This window comes from Antennarius striatus, chromosome 18 (assembly GCF_040054535.1).
Source record: "Antennarius striatus isolate MH-2024 chromosome 18, ASM4005453v1, whole genome shotgun sequence".
Taxonomy (NCBI): domain Eukaryota; kingdom Metazoa; phylum Chordata; class Actinopteri; order Lophiiformes; family Antennariidae; genus Antennarius; species Antennarius striatus.
In genome coordinates, this window is record NC_090793.1 from 5,956,309 (window position 1) to 5,983,754 (window position 27,446).

At 41.5% G+C, this 27,446-nt stretch overlaps 1 protein-coding gene across 1 annotated transcript; it reads left to right on the forward strand.

Moving 5' to 3' along the window:
• Positions 1–489: 489 nt before the first annotated feature.
• Positions 490–20,742, forward strand: gigyf2 (GRB10 interacting GYF protein 2). The gene is made up of 29 exons (XM_068340670.1): positions 490–589; positions 2,166–2,217; positions 2,325–2,478; positions 2,635–2,730; positions 2,936–3,044; positions 5,022–5,127; positions 5,267–5,307; positions 5,404–5,439; positions 5,544–5,720; positions 5,871–6,082; positions 6,202–6,349; positions 7,716–7,967; positions 8,055–8,221; positions 8,562–8,718; positions 8,845–9,011; positions 9,927–10,021; positions 10,253–10,381; positions 10,473–10,603; positions 10,726–10,826; positions 11,020–11,160; positions 11,265–11,423; positions 11,498–11,737; positions 12,313–12,435; positions 12,622–12,861; positions 12,943–13,145; positions 13,262–13,413; positions 13,511–13,704; positions 14,313–14,454; positions 19,884–20,742. Exons 2-29 carry the CDS (start codon positions 2,180–2,182, stop codon positions 19,949–19,951), a joined length of 3,978 nt encoding a protein of 1,325 aa, XP_068196771.1. The 5' UTR covers positions 490–589; positions 2,166–2,179; the 3' UTR covers positions 19,952–20,742.
• Positions 20,743–27,446: the final 6,704 nt, after the last annotated feature.

The following is a 27,446-nucleotide window of genomic DNA, read 5'->3' on the forward strand; positions in this document are numbered from 1 at the left end:
ATATTGAATTGATCCTCTGAATCATGGTGATGTGTCTACAAGTAGCTTTAAAGGCCGCACATCTCAATAGTTCGCCGGTCACGTTAGTGCCGAAGTTAAATTTACACTTTGTAAATACAGTCTATTACGGGAGACGCTCATAATCTGACGTAGAAATAACAAAAAAAGTATAACAATTTCGGGGGGAAAAATAATACGTAGAACTATATGAGCACGACTGTGTCTTCATTTTGTATTCACAATTTTGGAGAATCTTTTAATTAATTATGTCCTTTTCGCAACGTCTGTAGAAGAGGTCAACATTAGTCTGAACTAGTGGGTCAGGATACTCAAGCGACATGACCAGCATGTTGCAAACCCAACCTCAACGTGTTAAATACATTGGTCCGCCTGTTGCCTGTGAATACATACATACAGGTCAGCAAATCTTTCAACAGCATACGGGCTTTATCTGATGTCATGTGACTCGCACTCAGCCATCTTGTGGAAAACGAAGAGAGAGAGAGGGAGAGGGAGAGAGACAGTGAGATAGAGAGACAGAGAGCCACACAACTCGCATACAAACCTTGTGCTGTCAGAACAAGCAGAGGTAAGACAGCCAAAGTTTCGTACACTAGCAAAGTAAAATCGTACATTTAAGTAAAGTGCTATGTCAGAGAGCCCTCTTCTGACGAACAGGGGCCCTTGGAACTGTTGATAAACCACTATGTTTACGTGGCCTTGCAGCACCGAGCTACAGTATCTCTGTACGCCTGTCCGGGCCGTGTGAGGTGCGGGACGGTTTGACAAGGAAATTTTGTTGTTGATTCTGGCTGCTCGAAGGCCATCCATAGCTAGCCTATCTCTTAGCTCGCTAGCTGCAAATGATTGGGGTATGGATTAATTTGTGGTAGAGCCGTGTGGGTATTTGTTTAATAAAATATGTTACAGTTCATCGTTTTAGATGTTAAACTACATTACTGTCAGTGGGAGTGTTTCTTCATTCTTGGGAACTACCTAAATAGATTAGCTAGCCATGTTGAGATAAAACACTGCTAGCTAGCAACTTGGGCTACATCGCTAACTGCACTTAACGTTAGCTAGCATGCTAGCTTAACCTCCGACGGCTCTCGCTTCGTTGAGAATGCTGCTGTAGCAACTAGAATAGTGTAAAGTGGACTTTAACATGGTTAGCTACAGTTTTACTCTCACTATTTGATATAACTTTGATTCTTGTGTCAGTTTTAAACATCAACAAACGCATGTAATATGCCAAGCAATAGTTTCGCGCAAGTAAATATCCACGTTGATTTTTTGAACAGTTGGTTAGCGTTCTACTTTAGCTAATGTCAAGTTAATGTAGTTCAATGTTACATGTTTATTTATTACCGATCGATGAAAGATACCGTCACATTATTCAATAACATAGCTATCGTGTCCACCCTTAACAGGAGTGATCGTCTTAAAACGAGACAAAAGCTTTGTAGTCCATAATTTCCTGAGAAATTTTATATCGTTTTAAAAATGTATCTACACAAAACTTTACAACAACACAATGATCTGATTTTTCTTAATCCGTTTCAATCTGGTCAAAATTATATGTCCGATACCATCAATTTAATGAGAATTTTTATCATGAAAAGCTAGACTTTGGCTCTTTAAAGTTGCTTGACTTCAGTGCAGCTGTAACTTTTGGTAAACTGACAGTAATTCCATGTGAACACTGCAAATGTGCAAAGCGTGCGGAAGAAACCCCTCAAATGTTGCGACCTGTAGCGGAGTTGCTGTAGTTATTGTTAACTACTAACTAACACGTGGCTCATCTTGCTTCCCATATGGTAACTGATGTTGTGAGCCGACCAGTGATAAACCCTCGCCTAGAACAGTGTGGGAATGTTTTCACAGGAGAGGCACAATTCAACTTCTAGCATTCATAGGCATTATTTTATTTACTTAAGTAGAGGCTTCCCTTATGTTGTCAATTACCGGTGTGTGACATACCCCATTTGCAGGGAGGGGAGAGTTCTTAAAATAGCTTTAGTAGATTGAAATTGTACACTCCTTGTCTGCTAGTGGAGTGAGCTATAAACCCCCAAAGCTGGAATGCATTCCAAATGACTGACAAAATCTTTGGTATTTACATAGATATTGCATTAATTTTGCGCTTTGCTTTTTCTTATTTGTAGAACTTCGAGGAAAAATGGCTGAAACCCAAACACTTAACTTTGGACCAGAATGGTAATTCTTTTCAACACATGTTCAGACATGCCATGTTCCACCTCAGTTTTAGTGCTGTCTCCCATGCACTGGTCATTCTGTTATAACTGTCCACTGTTTCTCTGTAGGCTCCGTGCCCTGTCTGGGGGTGGAAGTGGTGGCGGGGGAAGTGGCTGCATGGTTGCCTCTCCGCCACTCTCACCTGCTTTGCCAAAGTACAAACTTGCAGACTATCGATATGGAAGAGAAGAAATGTTAGCACTTTATGTAAAGGACAACAAGGTTTGTGTTGATGTTTTGTTTTGGGGTTTTTGTTTTTTTTGTGATTCACATGCATATTACTGTTGCGATTAAACATCATTTTTCCTTTTTTAGTGTGATTATTTCAATGTTGTGTTCATTTTAAAACTGAAGTTAGTATTTATTTCGTCCTTCCAGATCCCAATAGACCTGCACGATAAGGAGTTCCTGCCCATATTGCAAGAGGAGCCCTTGCCACCTTTGGCACTTGTGTCTTTTACAGAAGAGGAACAGGTAGGACTACCTGCCAGTATGAGACCTGTTTCTAAAATAGAAGCAATTTCTTAGTTATCACTAGACTAAGATAAATTGTGATTTCTTTATTTACACATGACTTTTACCAGAGGACACTAAATACAATACAATGAAAGTGCAAGGAAGAAAACTGAGACCCTGCTGTTCCTCCCTCTTTGTTCCCTTCCCTGTTTTGCATTTGCAGAGAAATTTTTCCATGTCTGTAAACAGTGCAGCTGTACTACGACTGACAGGGCGAGGTAGTGGGCCGATAGCAGGGGCACCAAGAGGCCGAAGTACCTCAAGGGGTAGAGGTATGAACTAACATTATACGTGAATGTGTCATTTTTCGTTTTTCATCTCAATAAGTAGTAGGTGGATATTGGGCTGTTGAAGCACATGGAATGTTTAATATTTTCACATTTTTTTAGTTGTTCTATCTATATAGTTTCAAAAGTCTTAACAACTGCATACAGTGAAGGATCACTCCAATTTGGTCACAACTTGACACGTGGCTGTAATACTATCATTCTGCAGGTATTGTGATACTTGGCACCAGTTGATAAAATTCTTCAATGGTGTGCCTCAAACATTTAATAGCCTACTTGAAGTTTTGATGATGGTACCACTTGTAAAATCTGATTGTTTTACACATGCTAAGACTGCATTGTTTATGTTTCAGTGCTGTTTGTAAGCTTACTGATCGTCACCACATGGTGTGAGTAGGTTTTAACACTGGTGCCAATTTATATCAAATGTAAGGAAACACTGATGTCCAAATATTAGTATTTATATATGAATGCTTGCTGATTCAGAGTACCAGTGCAAGTATTTTATTTTAACTTTGCGATTTACTCTCAATCCATGTTTTATTTTCGTCACATGTAATTTATTGGCACGTCTCTTCAGGATAAAATTCTCATCAATTCACTGACATTAAACTGATCTATAAAGACTGCTCAACAATGAAGCAGTACTCCAGTTCATCACCAGAATAAGAAAGCTATAACTGTAAATAGTTCTGAATTGATGTGTAACAGGCAGCTGATATATTGGCACAGAGTCGTGCTGCTTTGCTAGGATTGTCTGATGTAGAACTTCATGTTTGGCCTCTTCATGACAATTTGCATCCACAACCAATAATGGTTGAACCTCAAGAACCATGCAGAGTACCGTAAACACTTTAGTTACTTTAAGAGACCATGGATTGTGTCTGGGCTTTTTTTTTTTTTTTAACAGTATTTGCTGCAAAGTTGGTTGTAGTTGTTAAAATGCTGATAGCATTAGTAAAATTCTTGAAGTAGCATTGTGCTGGTTCTTCCAGGATTAAATCAAATTTCTTAATGGAACTTTATTTCACACGACATCTGAACTGTCAAGCAAAGGATTGCCTATGTTAATGTTACTTTATCTCAAAGTGGTGTCTGGTGCTCTGGTAATTTTTAGTGTGAGTAAGCCCAATGCAGTACCATATGCCCAATACGAGTATCAGTGCATCTTCAATCAGATGAATTAAATATGACCTTTTTTGAACTGTACATCCAGTTCTTAATACATTACACTAGGAGTACTCAGTAAGTCGATCGCAATCAACCAGTCGATTGCAACGGTGTTTTTGGTATATCGCGACGGTAGTTCGGGTAGATCACATGGCATTAAAAAAATGGGTGTCAGCCTATCATTTATCCCGTCACTTAATTGAAATGGAGTGCAGCAAGTCACTCTTTTTCTTGAACCATGGTCACCAACACTAACAACAACACTAACAACCCAACAACACTAGCAAATTACCTACAATTTTTAGCCCTTGTATTTTTGTTTTTGTTTTTATATTAAACTTAAGAAAGCATAAAAATGAAAAGGGATCCTGAACTAAGTAATAAAACAAATTACATCAACTTTCTGCTAAAAAGTGAGCAGAGAAAGGTGAAGGTACTAAAAAAGCCAGTTGTCCAGACAGCAGTGATTTTTCTCACAGCCAATTTCAGAAGCCAAAGCCGGCACCTCATCGTTCAGAACAAGAAGTCTTTCCGAGATGGTGAAAGAGGCTTTTGTTGATGCAGCCGACTCAGTTAATTAATAAGTAGTTAATGCTTTCAAACGAAAGATGCAACATTTGTCCTCAAAGCTTCAGCGCCATGATTTGGCAAACTTCTATAACCTGGTTAAATTTTGTCCAATTTGGTAACCTTGTGCACCTGTTACTGATAGATGTAATAGATAGATGGTTTGTATAAAGTTTAACATCTACCAGGGCCCTTAATGTCATGTTAATATTGGATTGTTTCCAGGCCGGGGAAGAGGAGATGGTGGGTTTTACCAAAGAAGTTTTGATGATGTAGAAGGTTTTGGTCGTGGAGGGAGAGAGATGCACCGTTCCCAAAGCTGGGAAGAAAGGTATGAAAATCACTCATCTTATAAATGTAAAATGTAAGCCTTCTTTGAATTATGTACGTATTGTAAATATGTGCTGTACAGAAATTAAATGCCTTTCCCCTATGATTTTACAAAATGTGTGGTTTTGGTTTCTTACCAGGGGCGATAGAAGATTTGAAAAGCCAGGTCGAAAGGACCCAGGTTGGTGTTAAATATTGTAGCACAAATAATCCACACATATTACACTCATTGGCAAAGCACAATAATTTATTTACTCATTACCTTTTGTAAACCTAGTTGATGCTGCTCCGGGGCATTTTCAGATGAATCACAGTAAGTGAGCTTTTTTCAGTAATTGACTTGCAGGTTGTTCAGATTTATCAGTCATATTAGTAGCTTTACTTTTCAAGCATCACCCAACTTACTTTTCTGTGCAGTCAGAGGCAACTACGAGGATGTTGCAGGAAGCCTACCAAGAAAGCATGACTTCACACGTGCAGAGAGTGAGAACTGGCGCTCTTCTCGTGATGATCAGAATGGTGAAGATGACGAGGGGGGCTGGCGTCTGGCAGGTTCACGGCGAGATGGTGACCGGTGGTGTCCCCCGAGCCCAGGTAGGCAGTGCGCTGACTATGTTATCCATACAGTGATCTTTGGTTAATGTACATGTGGTTTTAGTTTTGCTGTGTTCAGAGTAAGGTGATATGTTTGCTACTATCTTGAGATGGTTTTACGATTGTTAAGGATTGAATCGTTGTCCCCAGATGGTCCTCGATCTGCAGGGTGGCGGGAACACACAGATCCACGCCGTCGTTTCCCTTTTGATGCCAGAGAAGACGAACGTGGCTATAGGAGGCCACGGTCAGGCAGTGGCAGCCTGGAGGATGAGAGGGACAGCCTACCAGAGTGGTGCCTGGAAGATGCAGATGAGGAGGCAGGAACCTTCGACTCATCAGGGGCATTTCTCTCACTCAAAGTAAGACAAGACTTGAGAAATAATATTACCAGTGAATTACAAACCATATCAGTTGAAGCACTGGAATGGCATCTATTAATGCATGTTCGTGTAAATTGTGATTTTTGTTATCTATACAGAAAGCCTCCAAAGAGCCAATCCTGGAGGAGGGAGAACTGGACTTTAAACCATTGGATGAGGATGAAGAGGGGCTGGAGGAAGGGGAGACTCAGCCCAAGGAGACCAAAGAAACTGAAATGGAGGCAAAGAGAGAAGTTGAACGAAAAGGTCAGTCCCATTTTTTGAGCGCTGATATATTTTTTAGACATTTTGTGTTTTATTTTAAGCTTCACCATAAATTGATATGATGTCAAATGATACGTATGCAAGAATTGGAATTCTTCATCCATTGGAATTTGTCTTTAAAAACTTTCAGTTATTTCCCTTATTTAATTTTACACTCTGGATGGAATGTTTTGGTGACACATTACTTTCAGGGTAGTTGGCCAGGACTGGTGACATGGTTCAACTTTCTGTCTCCTTGAGTTTAAACATTTTGTTAGTGCTTAGGGGCAGGGGGCACATACTGCAATATAATTCACCAACAGGAACCCCCTGCTCTAGTCTCTCCTTCTTAATTTCTGCTTTTTCCAAGCCCATGTGTGGTTATTGGCTGAAATACATATTTGATGTCCTTTATGACTTTCAGTAATCTTCAAGGCACTATTCATACACATGATTGAACAGTTCAAACATGACTGTCGCATGGCAATTTATTTCTAATTGTTTTGTAATCAATCTGTTGATGAGGGGAAAATTAGGGCTATGGCATCTGGAAACAGTTTCAATAGGTTGGAAAATCAATAACCATGGATATTGCTGTATATTGATGCTACAGTGCGCCCTCGTTCTTAGCGGTCACTGCGTTCCAGGAACCACACGCAATTGAGGAATCCTCGATCAAGATCTATTTATCTTATTATTTACGGTAATTTAAACGTTTATGAACCCCCACGTACTGATATTAAACCACCTTCTGTCTGGATTACCTTTTCCCACACTCTGTTTAAAGCACTTTTGTATCACACAAAATGTGCGTACGGTATCACGTGACTGCCTACCAAAAATCTGCGATGAGTGTTGATGTGCGAGGGCGCACTATATATGCATACTTGATCAGGAAAATGGACATCTGATTATTTTATAATTTGAAAGTGATCACTGTGTGATTACTGTGTGAACCTTGTTGTTGGCACCACTTTGTCTTCAAATGGCTTTTGTTAAATGGATCTTGCAGCTGAATGTAATTCCATTCAGCATTCTGTTGCTTCAACACCAGAATTTGCACAAATGTTTGTAACACCCTCAGCCACAATGTATTAAACATATTTGTGGGTCACAGTTCTTGACAGATATAAGTTCCACCACTTCTTTTTAATCCTGTTAGCACAAAGTTGTTGCTTAGACCACCCACAACCCAATAACAAAGCTGTATTTTAATGGTGGCAATCAAGATCAGATGATCAAAAAAATGACTGTGATGAATTTCTTTTTCATCTGTAACATCAACCATCATTACAACTTGTGTTTTTTGATAAGGATCATAGTGTGGTTTAGTTTGATCCCATTTTAACCTGTGGTTTGTCTTTCAAAGAGTTGGCAAGGGTGTCAGAAGAGGCTCTGCCTGCTGTTTCACCGGTTGCTAACCCACTGTCAGAGCCCCAGTCTCCTGGCCAACATCTGTCCCAGAGTCAGCCCAGTAGAACTGAGGAGCTTGAGAGACCAGCTGAACGACAGCCACCTCTTGAGCTTCCACCAGAACCCTGCAATGTCCCAATGCACATCCCTATATCAAATAGCATGGTGGAGGCCCTGCCCATGACCCACATTTCAACTACGCTCAGAGGTGAGATATATCAAATGAAACTTTGCCATCTTGTACTTCCCACCTGGAAAATGTAATATTATCTTTTTTCCTCTGACTGTTACGCAGAAGTGTCAGTCCCGTCACCCACAGTTCAAGTCCCACAACAGAAGTCCATGGAGGTTCCTGTGGCAGTTAACAACGCTTTGCCATTCTCTTCAACTATATTGACATCTATTGGCAGACCAGTTCCACATGACACAGATGAAGATGAGGGACTGAAACACTTTGAACAGGTACTCTAGTAGGTTTTTAACACATAAATTTGTCAAGAGGTAGTAGTGCTTCCCACAAGTGCAATTCTGCTAACAGTCATTTGAGATATCTTCTTACTCACTGATGGGAATATCAGTGATATGACATCCCTACACTTTCAAAGTGATTTACCATTCAATTTATACAAAAAAAAAATTATCGATAGAAGTTGTGACACAACTTCCGGGTTATAAAATCTTCATAGTGAATGAGTTGACAGATTAGCAAAGAGGAATGAAAGTTGTGTGTGTACCTGTATGTCTTTTAACCAGATCATGAGTAATGTAATATCCTCTTAAATTCCTCTCTTTTACTCTCCAGGAGGCAGAAAAGATGGTGGCATACTTACAGGATGGTGTGGTGGATGATGACAGATTTACAGCAAAGACCTCGGAGAAGCCCAAGCCTGCAGGTCTGCCACTGACACATGAGGCTGCCCTGAAGTGGTTCTACAAAGACCCGCAAGGGGAAGTACAGGGTGAGATTAGGAACAAGATTTATATGCCCTAAGGTTGAGTTAGAGACTTCACACTTATTTAATTAAAAAAAAAAGTATTCCTGGTAGTCAGTGAATATACTTTTTCCTTTTTTTCTGTTCTCTTAGGTCCATTCAGTAATCAGGAAATGACTGAGTGGTTCCAGGCTGGTTACTTCACAATGTCTCTGTTAGTCAAAAGAGGATGCGACGAAGTATTTCAACCGCTTGGAGAAATCATGAAGATATGGGGTAGGGTCCCATTCACTCCAGGCCCTGCCCCTCCACCTCTGCAGGTATTTGTCTTCTAAATATGTTCCATTTTATTCCTTTATTTTCAAAGGCTTGCTTTGTAATCTTATCAGCAGTAAGCTGCAGGTATCAGCAATGATCTCTAGGTGGTGTGGTACTCCACCGTTTATATGACTAAGATGCTCTGGGTGAATCTCTCGTGAGGCTGTGAAATGTTTCAATAGCTGTCTCTGCTCTGAGTTTAATTGTGAAGATTTTTCCTCTAGAAATTGAAATTTTTCTCCCGTCGATCGTCGTTTAAAAGGGAAGAAAATACTTTTCTATTTTGATTTTAAATTGCCAGTTTTGATGAAGTATGAATTACTGAAGCAGTTCCTTTATACTCCACTCCACTTCTATCCCAAGTCTATACTCCGTTCGTCTTGCCCAGAAAGGTAGATTTCTGATTTCAAATCAGGAATGGAGAGTAAAAGAGAGAGTAAAAGAAACCTTTACTCATTGATCATTGTGAAGTAAAAATTAAAACACGAAACAATATATTGCGCTGATGATGAGAGCCTTGCTTGAACATAAAAAGGTGTGATAGCATTTGCACTGCTGAATGTTTCTTTCTTTCACTTGATTGTTAAGTCACCATAAGAATGTTGACCCCAAAGTACAGTATAGTATTTTCCGCACTATAAGGTGCACTGGATTATACGGCGCACCTTCAATGAATGGCCTATTTTTTTTTAAAAATTCGTACATAAGGCGCACCGGATTATAAAACGCATCTGAGAACTCATCTTTAATGAATGGTCTATTTTAAAACTTTTTTCATATACAAGGCACATTGTATTATAAGGAATTAAGAAATTAAAGGCTTTTAGTGCAGAAAATACTGTAGTTGTTCTCTCAGTATCACTTGTTTGTAGCTATTTGTGTTTGTATGACAATTCTGGCTCTCTTGTGTAATGCAGGGGGATGGTGATCAAGAAAGATTGAAGAGACAACAAAAGCTCAATGCTCTCAACCTTTACCAATTACAGCAGCTCCAATATCAATACCTCCTCAGGTACATGCATCTCAGATCTGACAGTTTTCATAATTTAGTTGTGTCATGGTTGTGTATGGATTATATTAAAATATTTAAATACACAAATTTGTAAACAATCTTATAAAAATCTGTATGTATGAAGATACTTGTGAATGAAGCACAGGAATAAGTTATAGATTTGATATGTTTGTCATAATAGATCAATGATCAGTTAATAATTTTGTAATCCGTTGACCTTTCACTGATCAGACAGCAGTATGCTCAGGCCTTGGCCCAGCAGAAAGCTGCAGCTCTTAGCTCAGCACCTCTTCAACAACAGCAGCAACATCAACAACAGATCAATCTGATTCTACAGCAATACCAAGCTCTCAAGATGAGGTTCAATACACATGCGCACGCAATATTACAGCATGTTTGTGTTGCACTGGCACATAAGTTGCTAGCATTTATTTATTCTTGCGTTTCTTAGAGCATCTGAGAGCCTCCTACCTCCAGTTACTCGGTCGTTGTCTGGACCAGAATCAGGTTCTGTGTGGGAAATGCAGAACCCGACGTCTCAGGCATCCTGCACACCAAACCTCCAACAAGCTTCTCCAGGCAGTGAGTTTCTACCTTTAATTACCTGGAAAGTTCACTTCTTCACAAAACACACAAAAGCAAATGAACAAGTCCGTATCACAATAAAGCAAGTGTCACTCATGTTTCCAAATTACTCTCAACAGCATGGGATGGCAGCAGTGTGTGGGATTTACCCATAGACTCCATGGCACAAGCACCAACCATCGAGCAGATGCAACAGTTTGAAAAGGCAAAGTCTGCAAAGGTTAATAGTATTTAATCTAAATTCTTGAGGAGTTGACATTCTAAGTGTTCAGAGCAAGCAGTCCCAAAATTTACAGTCCTATGTTAGGTCAACAGATGTGATGACAAACTATCTCCCTTATCCTCCGTTTTTGTTATGTTATTGTAGAGTATACCTCAATAGTGTGTTGTTGTTTTTTAAAATTTTCCTACAGTTGGAAATGGAGCGACGTGAGGCAGAAATGAGAGCTAAAAGGGAGGAAGAGGAGAGAAAACGGCTGGAGGAGGCCCTTTTGGCTCGACAAGAGGAGGAACGGAAACGTTTGAAAGAAGAAGAGCTGGCACGGCAGAAACAGGTGGAGCTTTTGATGTATCTTAAAGTCTTTGATCTGCTGTTTCAAAATGAGTTACCTTCTCTAATGGTGTAGAAAGTTGAGACTCACTGAGTTGTAAATCTTAGGATGAAGCATTAAGACGGCAAAGAGAACAAGAAGAGGCACATCGTAGGCAAAAAGAGGAAGAGGAGAGACTGGTACAAGAGGAAGCCCTCCGCCGACTAGAGGAGAGGCGGAGGGAAGAGGAAGAGAGAAAGAAACAAGAGGAGTTCCTTCGCAAACAGGTAAGCTAACAGGATTTGATGTCCTTTCTGGACTTTTTTAATGCCACTTAATTGCAATAACTCAACCTCACTAGGAGGAAGAGCGCAGAAAGCAAGAGGAGCTTGAAGCACTGAGGAGGCATGAGGAGGAAAAGCGAGCAGAAGAAGAAGCTGCTGCAGCAGCGGCTGCTCTGGCCCAACAGCAAGAGGAGGAGCAGAAGAGGAGAGAACAGGAAGTCCAAAGACAACAGGAGCTACAGAGACAGAGGCAGCAGCAGCAAGAGGCCCTCAGGAGACTACAGCAGCAACAGCAGCAGCAACTGGCTCAAATGAAGGTGAGGGATAGAAATGTTCATGTAATACCTTCAGTGGAGTTACCTTGAGAACTTTACTTGTACTAATGTGGATATAGCCATATCATCAGCCCTCATTATTTCAGCCAATTAGATGTTAGTCAGCTCCTTCCTGCCGCTTTACCTTTAGGGGTGACAGTAGCTCAGTAGACAAAGTCTTGGGCTGGGGACTGGAGGGTCGCCATTCAAGACCCGTTCCGGGCAAAAATATTTCGGAGAGTGAACTGACAGTAGGAGGTGCCAGTTCACCTGCCGAGGCGTCCTTGAGCAAGGTGCCATCCCATTTTATAAGCTGCTCATTAGGCGCATCTCAAAGTCACTGCCTGCCACTCTACCTGTGGGTGTGTGATACACACACACACACACACACACACACACACACACACACACACGTGTTAGTAACAACCAGTTTGTAGAGTGGACAGTAAAGGTCATTTTACTGGTGAACTATTACCATGTTATGCTCAGCCACAAGGCAGATTCAGACAAAGGATCACTCCATCTAAATAAATGATGCTAGTGTATTTCAAGTGACTGTACCATGTCCTCCTCTTAAGCTTCCATCCTCTTCAAAGTGGGGCCAGCAGTCATCTAACACTCTCAACCAGCCTCAGAACACCCTGTCACTGGCTGAAATCCAGAAACTGGAAGAGGAGAGAGAGCGACAAGCACGGGAGGATGTAAGAACAACTAGCATTAGCTACCTTTCAAAAGTTTCGTCATTTTAATTATTGTTAATGTCATTTAATTTTCAGGAGTAAAAATGGTGCTTTAGAAGCACTTTAGAAGTTATTCTGGTTATTTAGTCACATGCCGTTTTCAGAAAAGGTAATTCATATCAGGCATTTCTATCTTCTCCCTTTAAGCATTGGCGTCAGCAACAGGAGCTCCTGAAGTTACAGCAGCAACAGGCCATACAACTGGCTCAGCAGCCTCAGGCCAAGCTATCTGGTTGGGGAAGTGTGGCCAAACAGCCAGCTATCACCAAATCTTTGCTTGAGATTCAAAGAGAGGAAGCCCAGCAGATGAAACAGCGAAAGGAGCAGCAGCAACATCCACAACAACTTCCCATTGTCCCTCAACAGAGCCGCAATCAAACCAGGACTGTAAGAGATTTATATGTAGATGAAGAGTGTAACTCTAGGAACAAGTGTTAGGTCAATGACAGTTTCTCCTTCTTGTCACAGACATCTCTCAGTAACTCAGTGTGGGGTTCTGTGAATACCAGCTCCTGCCCTAATTGGAGTTCAGATTCCAGCAGTATCTGGGGTGACACCCACAACTCTAACATGGGTTTCTGGGATGAAGCTGCGAAAGAGGCTGTTCAGCAGCCTCCCCAACCCAGAAAAGGGAGCACACAGAAGAACAATAAAGGCAATGCCAACCTCAGGTACTGACAAAGAATGCCTAAATTAAAGAATGTCACAACCATATCTTAACATATGAAGTGAATGAGTAGTGAGACAGCATAACAGCCTAAATTTTCATTTTTGCCTGCTTGTAAAGTAACTCTTTGAGTGGACGGGCCAATAAGAAGGTAGAAGAGGAGGAGAAGCTGTTAAAATTGTTTCAAGGGGTTAGTAAAAGCAAGCAGGACACCTTCATGCAGTGGTGTGAGCAAACTCTACACACTCTCAACACAGCCAACAATCTGGACGGTACGATTTTAAAATCTGTTTTTCAAAGGCTCTATAATTGTTGAACCATTCTCGGAAATTCACCAATGTTCTCTGTCTGTCCCTTTCGTTCTACCAGTTCCCACATTTGCATCTTTCCTGAAAGAAGTGGACTCTTCGTATGAGGTACACGACTACGTCAGGGCTTATCTGGGAGACACTGCCGAAGCCAAGGATTTTGCCAAGCAATTCCTTGAACGCCGTGCCAAACAGAATGCTAACCAACAGAAACAACCTCCACACAACCAACAGCAAGTCCTGAAGCAGAAACAGGTGAGCAAGACTGAGGAATGTCTGTGAGTTTACAGAAAAAATATCTCCAATTTTCATGAAGCTCTAAGGAAGAACGCCTATTTGTGCTTCATTTGATTTTTTTCCCTCTCCCCCTGTCAATAGTGTGCACAAAACAAGAGGTGAATGTCCTAATAGATGCATACACTAAATATATTGATCTTCATGTTGCATGTTGGTAGATCTGAGTGTCCAACTCTTTCTCTGTTCAGAGGCTGGCATGGTGCTACAGTATAATCGAGTGGTCCACATGCCTCCTGCTAGTCAAAGTTTGATGTAATGTCTCTTCAGATCATGGTGGTTTATGTTCTTCATTGTTTTAATTTGTGGTGATTTGTAATTTAAACCAGAAGTCATGTGTCGGTGGCATTTCTAGCTGTGAAGTCGACCATTTCTCTGATTGGCAGAGGTGTTCTTCCTCAAATGCAGTCGATATGAAAACAGAACCCATTTCCCAACTCGATAAAGTTATGCCTTAAATGAATACTGGATGACATTAAGGCAAAAAGAAAGTGGGACTTTGCTGGTATCATAGAACATAAGTCCATCAGTCCATTCAGTCTTTAAAATCCATATTTTTTTGTGGTCAGGATTCTGTATGGCCAGGAACTGGATCTTCGTCTCTTTACCAGTCCAACCACACGAGTGCCCAGCAGCAGCGCTTTGAGACTGTCACCTCAGGGAAGAAGAAAAAGAAGCAGAAGATGGTCCGTGCTGACCCGAGCCTCCTTGGTGAGAGCAAATACCTAAATTGAAGATTCTACAAAGATTCGCTGCTAGGGCCTTACTTTATAGGTGTAATGCTTCATTCATATGATTGACATTTAAATTGTAGACCACAAAAACAACCACAAGGAAGATTTCTGTCAAAGAAAACACATTGTTGAGTTTTGAACTGCCAGGCAGGAGGCCTAGTGGAAGACCAAAGAGGAGGTTCATGGATGTAGTAAAAGAGGACATGAAGGTAGTTGGTGTGAGAGAAGAGGATGCAGAAGACAGGGTTAGATGGAGCCAACTGATTCGCTGTGGCGACTCTTGAAAGAAGAAAAAAACATACACTTTCAGATATAATCATGAAAAGTAAGCAATCAACATGCTTAAATCTTTTTTAGGGTAATGGTAGGACCTATGAGGTCAGATTCCAAACAGTTGAGCATTCATATTAAATACAAACTCAAAAAAGACAGAAACATTTTTTTTGTGCCGGCCACGATCTGGAAGATGGCCCAATTAAGTTTCAGGACCATGGATAAGGGCCGATAACACGAACAGGACAAGAGGATTTAGCCTAATGTGAACGGTCTGTAAATCGGAACATTACCACCCTGTAGATTAAGATTTCATATGTCATGCCAAAATAACTCAGCAAATATAAGATTAAGTGAACAGTTTGCTCTCATGTCAGACTATATTGCGGCCTTTCCCGCATTCCTGTTGGATGTGTCATCTTCAGCGTTTTGTCCTTTTATACACATCTCTGTGAACTAACACACAATGTATTGCTTTTTCTGGGGACGTTTGTCAACATCAAGACTGCTGACAATTCGGGTCAGGTGGAAAGTTAGTGCCAGCAACATAGACTATAGGCTTCCTGTAAGAAAACCTACCCGTTATTTCTTTTTTTGGGATGTCACCCCAAGGATAAAATTCTTTCAGCAGAGGTAGAAATGTAAAGGAATGATCGCCCACAACAATTTACATCCTGATTGTAATGTTGCACCATATAATATTTATTGGACTCTTTTGATTCAAATACTTCTGCTTACTGCACTTTTCAATATCCAAATTTTGAGTTTTATTTTAAAATGTTAGATGCAAAAATCTAGATCACAACACCTGAGTGATAATGTAGATTTACCCCTGTCTGTAGTTGGATTATGGGCTACTCGATCTTCTTATTCACCTCACTTCAGTGACACTTCACATATTCTTTATAGAGGCGTATAAATTTATCTTGAGTTTGCCTTTGTTTACATTTCCTTGAGAAACGGAATCCTTTACTAGCCTAATTTTAAGCAATGGTAGCTGTTCAGATCCTTTATGAATGTGTTTTATATCTATTATAACATTAAGTAATCTCTGATTGAACATTGGCCAACTCCCCTCTCAGACATGAATCCTATGCTGCACAAAGACAGCAGATTCATTCTTTAGACCGCACCAAATCTCTCCATTGTGTAATAAGAGCAGTGATGTCATGTGATTAAAGCTGTTTAATTTCTTGGACATGGAGTAAAAACTGCAGCCTCCTTAACTCATTGGCTACCGGCCATTTTCAGAGCAGAGTTCCCCATACTGCCAGCTTTATGGAGCATTTGACTAATCTATCAAGGCCTGCAGCATATTGAGTTCTATGACTATATGCACAAATACACACAAACAAACAAAAGTGACACCTCTAACTCTTCTTCAGGAAAATATTTTGTTGGTAGCCTCTTGGGTTCTTTAGTTATCAGCAGTAGAACAAAGGGTGGTTTCAGCAAAAACAACCAAAACAAGGCAGTCAGAAACTGCAAAATCCCACGACAACCCTGAATTCAAAGTTTTACCCTGACCTACTGACCTAGTTTTCCAAAGGTGAAGGTCATCACATTTTTGTGCCTCTGGCTTCCTGAAAATGTTGCTTTTTGTTTTGTGATAATATCTCATCAGATTTCAGAGATATGTACCTAAAAAGGTATAACAGTTGAAATTTGACCTTGACCTAGTTTTCTCAAAGTCAAGGTCATCATCTCATTTTCATCCCCTTTGCCGCCTGAGTAATGTGCTTTTTCATTCATCTTTCTATCTGCCACGGTTGAAAAGATATTTGGTGGACGGACAGACGAACACACAAACGCTGACAATTACAAAACATCACCGCTTTGCGGGATGTAAAAATGGAGAAGACACAATTTTTGTACAAAAACGTGTGTTGAGCAGAACGGTGACAGACGGGAGTATTTTTTGCTTTAGTGACACCTCTAACACCTCAAGGGTTTACTTCTATAAAATAACACTGAAAAGAAGGGTTTTGATGGCAAAATAATTTATGTACAAATACAGTGCACCTTTGCGCATTTGCACATCAACGCTCAAGACTTCACCTCAACGCACATTTTTGGTAGGCAGTCACGTGATACCGTACATGCATTCTATTTGCTGACAGCATCCGGAATTGCGCTCCGTCCGTGAGTCTCGGACTTATGTCAGACACATTAGTGATTTAAACAGTCGATAAGAGTGTGGGAAAAGGTAATACAGATAGAAGGTGGTTTAATATCAGTATGGGGAGGCTTCATAAATGTTTCAATTACCATAAAAATTAAGATAAATAGTTAATCGCCCTATCGCGGAATTTGTTAATTGCGTGTGGTTCCTGGAATGCATTGACCACAAGGAACGAGGACGCACTGTATACAATTATGTTCAGCATCTACATTTGACAACATATGATTTTTTTGCTGTTGCAGCTATAGGAAATCTAGTGAGCATCGAAGCAACTCGATGCTCACTCGAAGCAACCTCCATTCGTTCATCCTAGACATTATCTCTGTCATCTTTTCTCACGATCATGACACTCTTTTTCACTGGACTACCATGAAATATTCTCCGTACGAATCTGAGCTACCTGAATTTGTCCGACTTCCAAAGTTAACGCTATCATCTTCACTGTCTCTTCCTGTCTTATACTCATTGATGCTGATCGCATGTCCAATCACAGCACTACTGCCACCTACAATGGCTTTCATTTGGGCACCTCTGATGATTTTCCAGATTTTCCTTTTAAAATCACTAGTGGTTAGGATCAACAATTTCAGTTAAATATATCATGTAGCAGACAAACAGTAATATTTTGAAGTCAAATGAAGTTTATAGGATTTACAGAAAGTGTACAGTAATTAAACAAAATTCGGCAGGTGCATAAATTTGGGCACCCTTGTTGTTTCATTGATTTGATAGCTTTGCACTAATTATTAAAACACAAAAGCGGAAGCCAATCACGAGAAAGGGTATTAAAGATCTTGATTTGTGATTATACACAGATGGTACAACAAAATTGGAAGGTCAGATGGAGAGTTGGTCCAGAGCAGCTGCACCCTGGGTGCTCCACCACTACGAGCCAACACATGACCTAATATTCCTCAGAAGCATGTTTTTACTGATAATGAGGGTAACCGGATAATGGGGGGAAACCGGAGAAAACTCTTCACACAAAGGTCATGTTGAAAATGCTGGGGTTTGAACCCATGACCTTGTTGTGAGGCACCAGTGCTAACTACTATGCCACCGTGCTACCACCGTATTTATGGTGGCCAGTTGTAAGTTGTTGTCCTCTTTGCATTTTCTATGAAGAGTGGCAACAGAGGAGCGTCAAAACAACTCTCAAATGACCTGAAAACAAAGATTGTCAAACATCATGGTTTTAGGGGAAGGATCCAAAAGCTTTCTCAAAGATTTCAGCTGTCAGTTTCCACTATAAGGAACATAGTGAGGAAATGGAAGAACGCAGGTAAAGTTCTAGTTAGGGCCCAGAGTGGCAAGCCAAGAAAAATGTCAGATAAGCGGAGGCAACAGATGGTGAGAACAGTCAGACATCCCACAGATCAGCTCCAAAGACCTACAACATCAGCTTGCTGTGGATGGTGTCACTGTGCATCGTTCAACTATTCAGCTCAGCACAAAGGGATACTCTATGGAAGATCAATGCGGAAGAAGCTTTGTCTGAGCACATGTCACAAACAAAGTAGCTTAAGGTATGCTAAAGCACATTTGGACAAGCCAGCTTCATTTTGGAATGAGATGCTCTGGACTGATGAAACTAAAATTGAGTTATTTGGACACAACACAGGGTGGTACCCATGGCAGATTAAGAAAACAGTGTTTCAAAACAAACACTCGCTGCCCACAGTAAAATTTGATGGTGGTTCCATCTTGCTCTGGGGCTGTGTGTCCAGTGACATTCCTATTAAAATTGAAGGTTGCATGGAATTCCAGTTCGTAATAGCAGATCTTGCAAACAATGTTTAAGAATCAGAGTCAAAGCTGAATTTATGCCGGGGCTGGATACGTCAACAAGACAGCGACCCTAAACGCTGTTCAAATTATACTAAGGCATTCCTGCAGAGGAACAAGTACAATGTTCTGGAATAGCCATCTCACTCTGAATATTATCAAAAAATTTTGGTGTGATTTAAAGCGGGCTGACTGTGATGGCAACCATCAAACTAACCAAACTGGAGAAGTGCTGTGAAGACCAGTAGTCAAAAATAACCAACCAAAATCCAGACCCTCATTGGAAGCTATCGAAAGCATTTAGAAGCTGTTATTTCTGCAAAAACAGGCTCTACTAAATACTGATGTTATTTTTGTGTTAGCATGCTCAAATTTATGCACCTGCCTACTTTTGTTTATATAATTATTGCACACCTCTGGCAAATCCTATAAACTTAATTTCACTTCTCAAACACCACTGTGTTCATCTGCTATATGATATATTTAACTGAAAGTTTTAATCCGAACAACCAGTAATTTATAAAGGAAAATCTGGAAAATTATCAGGGGTGCCCAAACTTTTTCATGCCACTAGAGTTCACACCCACACTGTTGTAGAAGTATGATATTTGTAGGGGAGCGTCGCCAGACTGTCCTCTCCCTCCCCTCCCTCTGATACACATAATTGACGTCTATAGACATCATTTGCAATGAACGTTTGGATTTGAATTGACATCTATTAACGTCAAAGGAAGCCAGTGAGTTAATGTTGTCATGTCCTGCTCCAGTGACATGAAAACAGCAAATCATATGAAAAATTAGATGTTCAGTTGCACCAACAACATGTGAAAAAGTGTTGTGGAAAGTGAGGAAACCATGTATTTAAAAGGATAGATCAACACTAAAATGAATGTGGTAATTGGTCTGGCTATACAAGAGCAGCTAACATGTAATTAATTTTTTTCCCGTTTTTTAAAAAATCATACAATTCAATGGAATGTAAGCTTTTATTGTGTTGTTTCATTTTGTTTTTAAAATCTGAATCACCTGTCCTATCTGTATAGAGATCAGTCATGCTGACTTTTGTGTAGACAGTTTTGTAAGGATCCTTAAAAAATTGAAGAAAGACAACAACTTTGCAGCTCTTTTCATGAATCATATCTGATTTTTTTTTTTTTCTTTTTCAGGTTTTTCTGTCAATGCCTCATCTGAGAGGTTGAATATGGGAGAGATTGAGACTTTGGAGGACTTTTAAGGGACTGTAGCCAAGTAAACCCCGCTGACTTTATCCAATTTGAACAACAGCTGTATTCTTCTATACCCTGCTGCAGCCACCTTGACTGCTTCCACAGCTTTTATCGTTATTGTCAGTTTCCTGTTTAATAGGCACACTATTGGTAATTCCTTGATTCCAAATTATCAACAAACGACGACGTCTGAGACCGTGTGTTCCCTGATGCTTACAGACCTACAATCTGGTGAAAACCCTCCAGACAAAAGGAATTGTGGAAACCAGACAGATCAACATCCAAACAGCCAAGAAGGCAAAAACAGTTTCTGGGATGGGCATCAGTATGAGTTTCACATCAGCTGCTCAGTCCCAATTTTGATTCACCAACATCAAATCTGGCCTCTGAAATGTCTTTTTTTGCAGTGTGGATATATGGGTGGGGTGGTGGGGTATTGTTGAAAAGGTAAGAAAAACTGCAGCCAATGTTTTATTTATTGAAAGTTCCCCCTCACACTTCAATCCCTCTTTTCTCTTTTGCCTCCCTGTTTTCTGCTGGGTGTTCATGGATAATGACAGCATAATCTAGAGCCCAAGGATTTGTGCCCACTTATGTCCTGTTTTAAGGACATGTTCAAAGGTCCTGAGTAGTTATCGTTCTTGTAAAATACTAGGCTGTTTAAAGGAAAAACTTTCAATTCTGCATCTGTATTATAATATATGAAAATGATTTGCTGAAGTCATACTTTTTTATTGCAGTATGAAATAAACAGTCTGAAGTGTGGGCTGTTCACACCTGCATCTGAACTGTTCAGATAACCTACAAATGTATTGGTGATTTCATTCATATGCACTCACCTGACTGCCCCTACAACAAACCACATTTCATACAGATACCAACAAGACCTTGAAACATGAGTGGAAATCAGTATTTGGTGTTGGAAGAGAAGTTAAACCAGACATCATCTTTTACCTGTCAGTTACCTAGGAGCTTTATGTATTACTCATAAATGACGTCTGTTTAGGTTCTCAGCTATTCTCATAAATGATAGGCCTTTTTGCAGGTTAAGGTGTACTCACTTCACTTTTTACTCCCTCTTGAAAGACTCAACTTGGAAGTAATGGTGCATCCTCTCACCACATTGAAACATATATGAGAATTATGGTTATTAAATCCAGAGATTAGAAACAAAACTCAAAAATGCAGGATACAAACGGGGTACCCTAAGCTATATAGAAATTCACCTTTATTAACATGTCAAACCATTGTTGGTGAGACTTAAGGTAAGTAAATAAATGCATTGAGAACAATTCAAAGTTTATACATCAAATCATCACCAAGCAGTTGTATCTTCATGCCAAATGAAGTTGCACCAAATACTTTGTCCACCCTCGAAGCTAAGTTATCTTTATTTCCAAATGATCTTAAATATGAGCTGGATCTGCTTTTATTCGGAACGACTGCCAGGTCCCACTTTCTTAAGGACCCCTAGATAGATGTATACTTTATTAATCCCAGAGGAAATAGCACATATCCACTGCTCAGGCATTACATAATGAATAAATACTGGATAAAAAAAAGAAACGCTGACACCAGAGGACATAACACAAGACATACACTACACTAGCAGACACATGTAGCATTAACAGGACATATACTAAATTATCACTAAAATATAAACAGTATAAAATGAAAATAAAAGTACAAGTGAAAATTAGCAGGAGGCCCACATGGTGGGTAAGGTACACCCTTCTTACAATGTAAGGCATCACTAATATCACAACATCTAATATCACAACTATTTAATATCACAACATCTAATATCTATCTCACAATGGTCAAAAATATAAGGTGTCACTAATATCAAAACATCAACACCTTGGCCCCACTACACTGCAGCACAGGCTGACATCTCCCCTCCATTCAACCATGTGCAGATCTCGCCACCTCCCCCCTGCTCCTCTTGAGAGACATTGTAACCCGTGATGGCATGGGGCACGGAGGAGGTCCTAAGCCTGTCTGTGGAGGCGCTGTGTGACAGCAGTCTGCCGCTGAAGGTGCTTCTCTGCTGGGAGAAGGTGGTGTGCAGGGGGTGGCTGGTGTTATTCATGATAGCCCTGACTGCTCTGCAGAAGTGTCTCCACAAAGTCCAGGCTCAGCCCCTGCTTGTACACACAGTCCAAGTTGAGTGACCAGTCCAGTCTGCTGTCTAGCTGCAGTCCCAGGTACTTATAGTGACCACCTCCACCTCACTGCCCTCGATGATCACTGGCTGTGGAGAGGGAGGTGCCCGCCGGAAACCCAGCACCATCTCCTACGTCTTGGAGACGATGAGCTGGAGCTGGTTCTGTTGGCACCACTCCACGAAGTCAGCCACCAATGCCCTGTACTCCCCCTCATCACCCTCCCGGATACATGCCACAATTGCAGAGTCATTGGAGTACTTCTGTATGTGGCATGTATCCGAGTTGTGCTTGAAGTCCGATGTGTAGAGGGTGAAGAGAATGGGGGAGAGCACGGTCCCCTGTGGCGCCCCCGTGGTGCTGGTCATCATAGAAGACAAACAGTTCCCCATACGGACGTACTGGGTCACCTGGCTGCCCTAAGTGCCAATGTGAGCTCTGCCCATTGTACCCATGCATTATTTTACTGAAATACTAAATTTGACATTGCATATGAACAGAATATGAACCCACAAAATAATAAACTCAAATAATAAAAAATATTAAAACAATACAGGGTGATAGGGTGCTCAGCATCTTAACTTGTGTCCCACACATGACAATGCCACCCAGGGAATTATTGTCCAACAACAAGGACACACAGGTTCCTTCTACTCATGACCAGAAAAGGGGTTCCAAATACTGACAGTTACAGTATTGTAACATATTAAGATAAGTATAGAAAAATAAAATTATACCACAAAGTGAATGAACAATTTGAGCCAAATGGATCCTGGCATTGTCATCATGGAATATGCACCTGCCATCAGGGAAGAAAAAAATCCATTGATGGAATAACCTGGTCATTTAGCAATTCGGGTAATCAGCTGACTCATCTTTGAGCACATTCTGTTGCTGAACCTGGGACCTGATCAACTGTAGCAACCCCAGATCATAACACTGCCCCCAAGGGCTGGTACAGTAGGCACTAGGCATGATGGGTATGGGTACATCGCATCATCTGCCTCTCTTCTTATGCTGATGCACCAATCAGTCTGGAACAGGGTAAATCTTGATTCATCAGACCACATGACCTTCTTCCATTGCTCCAGAGTCCAGTCTTTATGCTCACCAGCAAATTGAAGCCTTTTTCCCGTTTGTCTCACTGATTTAAATTTGATTGCTCCACTAAAAAATAAGACTATAAAACAGGGGATGTGAGGTCCTTAGTTTAATTCCCATACCCACCAGCTACAGCAGCATACTTGAAAACTTGAGAGGAAATGGCGTTCTACTACACTAGGAGAACACCATCCAGTGTGGCAAGATATTGTACATAAATACAGGAAGGCACTTAGTTCTGCTAGAGATGCCTATTATTCATCATTAATAGAGGAAAACAAAAACAACCATAGATTCTTGCTCAGTACTGCATCCAGACTTACTAAGAACCACGGTGCGTACTAGCCTTGCCTAAGTCTCCACAGCAATGATTTTATGATTATTTTTCAATAATATAAGATCCTGCTCGTCAGAGACAAAATTAATAGTGTCCTGTCCTCCTCCAACTCTAGTCCTTCTTTAGATCCCTTATATCTGGAAAACACACATTTGACTCTTGAACCTTTTGGTGCTCTGGATGTCTTTTCTGCAACACAGAGTAGTCAGCTGGTTAAAATAGTCTCCTGTCTGTTAGATTCCATTCCATCAAAGCTCATCAAAGAAGCTTTACCTTTACTTAGCAGCCACTTCCTTAAAATAATTAGCCTGTCATTATCAACAGGATTTGTACCCTTTAAAGTAGCTATAATCAATCCACTTCTCAAAAAACCTAACCTTGACCCTGCTGTTCTAAAGGATTATCGACCCATATGAAATCTCCCATTCTTATCAAAGATCTTGGATAAAATAGTCACTAATCAGTTATGTGATTTCCTTAAATCCAACAGTTTATTTTAGAATTTCTGTCAGGTTTTAGGGAACATCATAGTACGGAAATGGCACTTGTCAGGGTTAGCAACGACCTACTAACCGCTTCAGACAGAGGATCTGTTTTTATACTGGTTCTCTTGGATCTTAGCGCACAATCGACACAATCGACCACAATATTCTACAGGTAGTCGTCGACTTACGACCTATGCAACTTACGACCGACCGACTTTACGACCACAATGTCCGTGTAACGCGGGCATTCCCTCCAGCCACAGTACTCACGCTCTGAGACTCCCGCGCTCTCTTCAGTCACCACGCCGCACACACCCTGTTCAGTCACACCGTGAGATCAATAGCCCAGCCCACTACTGATGGGCTGGGCTGCTTAGGAGGCTGTGACGGAGAAATGTATGAATGGCGTTTGGAAAAACTGTCAAGCGTTACGTGAACTCTTCTGCTGGATTTGAAAGTGATGAAGAACTTGATCAGATTCGGGAGAAAATGGTGAAACTGGCAAAAAACCTCTCCTTGGAGAACTTACGAATGATCGCGCTGTATGAAGAACTGATCGCGCTGGAAGAAGAAAGAGTGGAAGAAGAAGAGAGAAGAGAAGCAGAGAAAGAAGAGGAGGAAACAGAAAAAATGTTCACCACCAAAGGCTTGTCAGAAGGCTTTTCCCTGTTAAATAAACTCCGTGCATACTTTGAAGAAATGGACATAGAACATACAAAAATTTGCAAGGAATGGATGGCAAACAACGCTTTCCGTCCATATTGTGAAATTTATGAGGAGAAACAGAAACGAACAATTCAGACAAAGCTCACAATGATTATGAAAAGATCGTCTCCCGCTCCCACCAACCCACGCGCTGCCCCAGCTGACGATCCGGACGACCCACAGCCAAGCACCAGCGCTGCTGGATTGAATTTTTACTTAAGAGTCAATTTAAGAGTCGACCAAGTCGAATTACGACCTATCTGTCGGGACCAATCGCGGTCGTAAGTCGATGACTACCTATATTGAAACAAATGGACAAAACGATTGGTAATAAGGGATCGGCACCAATGTGGTTTAAGTCCTATCTAACTGACATTAACAACGACTCCTCCCAGTCCACCGCAGTTAGTTATAGAGTTCTTCAAGGCTGGGTTCTTGGTACAATATTGTTCATTTTATACATGCTTCCTCTAGGTAATTTGATAAGGAAACACTCTATAAACTTCCATTGCTATCCTGATGATTTGTAATTGTACCTATCAATTAAAGTTGATGAAGCCAGTCACGTGGGCAAACTACAGAAGTGTATTAGATTTTGCATCTAAATTCTGATAAAACTGAGGTTAATGTGCTCGGCCCAAAATAAGGATGAAGTGTCCAGTGATGTAATCGCCTTGGATGGCATCACTTTTGAGGCCAAAACTACTGTGAGGAATCTAGGTGTCAATTTTGATCAGGATCTGTTTTTTAAACACATACAAAACAGTTTTCTAGAACGGCCTTTTTCCATCTCTGTAACATTGCTAAAATCAGGCATATCTTAAATTGGAAGAGACAGAGACACCAGCAGAGACACCAGGAACCTGTGGCGAGGGATTCAGTCCATTACGGACTACAAGCCCCTTTCGCAGTTCTGCGACCGCTCCACCACTCTGCTGAATAATCTAAATGACGTCTTTGCACGCTTTGAGGCAGACAACAGCATCCCGGCACAGTAGACTCCACCCCCTCCTGGCGACCAGGCATTCACTTTCTCCGGACAGCGTGAGGCAAGTCCTCAGAAGGACCAACGCACAGAAAGCCCCAGGTCCCGACAACATTCCTTCCTGGTCATATCCTGAGAGACTGTGCTGACGAGCTCACAGATGTCTTCACAGACATCTTCAACATCCCTGAGCCAGGATGTTGTCCCCACCTGCCTCAAAGCCACCACCATCATCCAAGTCCCGAAGAAATCGCCACCATGCTGCTTCAACGGTTGCTCTCACTCCCATAGTCATGAAGTGCTTCGAGCATCTAGTCATGCCTACCCTGGACCCTTTTCAATTTGCTTACCGGTCCAACCTCTCGACTGATGACGCCATCTCCACTACCCTACACTCAACCCTCACCCACCTGGAGACCAAAGACTACAAGGCCAGAATGCTGTTCATTGACTTCAGCTCAGCATTCAACACAATCATCCCCCAGCAGCTCATCCATAAACTAGACCAGCTTGGACCCAACACCTCCATGTGCAACTGGCTGCTTGACTTTCTGACAGGGAGACCATAGGCAGTTTGAGTCGGTAGCAACACCTCCAGCACCATCACGCTGAACACGGGAGCCCCCCAAGGATGTGTACTGAGCCCCATCCTCTTCACTCTGCTGACCTACGACTGCACACCAACTTCCAGCTCCAACCTGATCATAAAGTTTGCAGATGACACAACTGTGGTGGGTCAGTCTCCATCTAAATGTGGAGAAGACAAAGGAGATTGCTATGGACTTCAGGAGAGCATGCACCTAGCATGCTCCACTAACCACCAACGGTGCTGCTGTGGAAAGGGTGAAAAGCACCAAGTTCCTAGGTGTGCACATCACCGAGGACCTGTCCTGGGGCCGCAACACTGTATCACTGGCCAAAAAAGCCCAACAGCGCCTCTACTTCCTTCGGAGATTGAGGAGAGCAAGAGCCCCACCCGCCATCATGCTGACCTTCTACAGAGGCACTATCGAGAGCATCTTGACCAGCTACATCACTGCATGGTACGGCGCCTGCACCGTTTCTGCCACAAGAGTCTGCGGGGCATTGTGAGAGATCCTGAAAAGATCACAGGTGTCTCTCTCCCTTCCCTTACAGACTCTTATAACACCCGCCTCACCCACAAAGCCATCAGAATTGCAGATGATCCCACCCATCCCTCTCACAGCCTTTTCAGCCTGCTGCCATCAGGTAGGAGACTGCAGTCTGAGGGCCAAAACCAGCAGGCTCAAGGACAGTTTCTTTCACCACGCAGGCAGGAGGCTCAATTCCCTCCCTGCTCTGCCCCCTGCCACAGCCTTGAACCTTACCGACACCCTGCCCTGCCCCACCCCTCGCCCACAGCACATGACTACCCCCCCCGTCAACTAGTGATCAAACATCACTTCCCCTATGGGACTAGAGAGTGTATAGAGATGTTTACCATCCCTTTGTGTTTCGTCTTATACTTTGTGTTGTACTGTCTGTTGTACTGCCTGTGTTGTACTGCCTTTTGTACTGCCTGTGTTGTCCTGTCTGTTGTATTGCCTATGTTGTGCTGCCTGTTGTACTGCCCTGAGTTGTACTGCGTGTGTTGTACTGCCTGTTGTACTGCCTGTTGACCGCAGGTCTGAGAGGACTGCAATTTTATATGTGCTGTATGTCGTGCATACAGTATATGGTACATTTGACAATAAAGCTGACTTT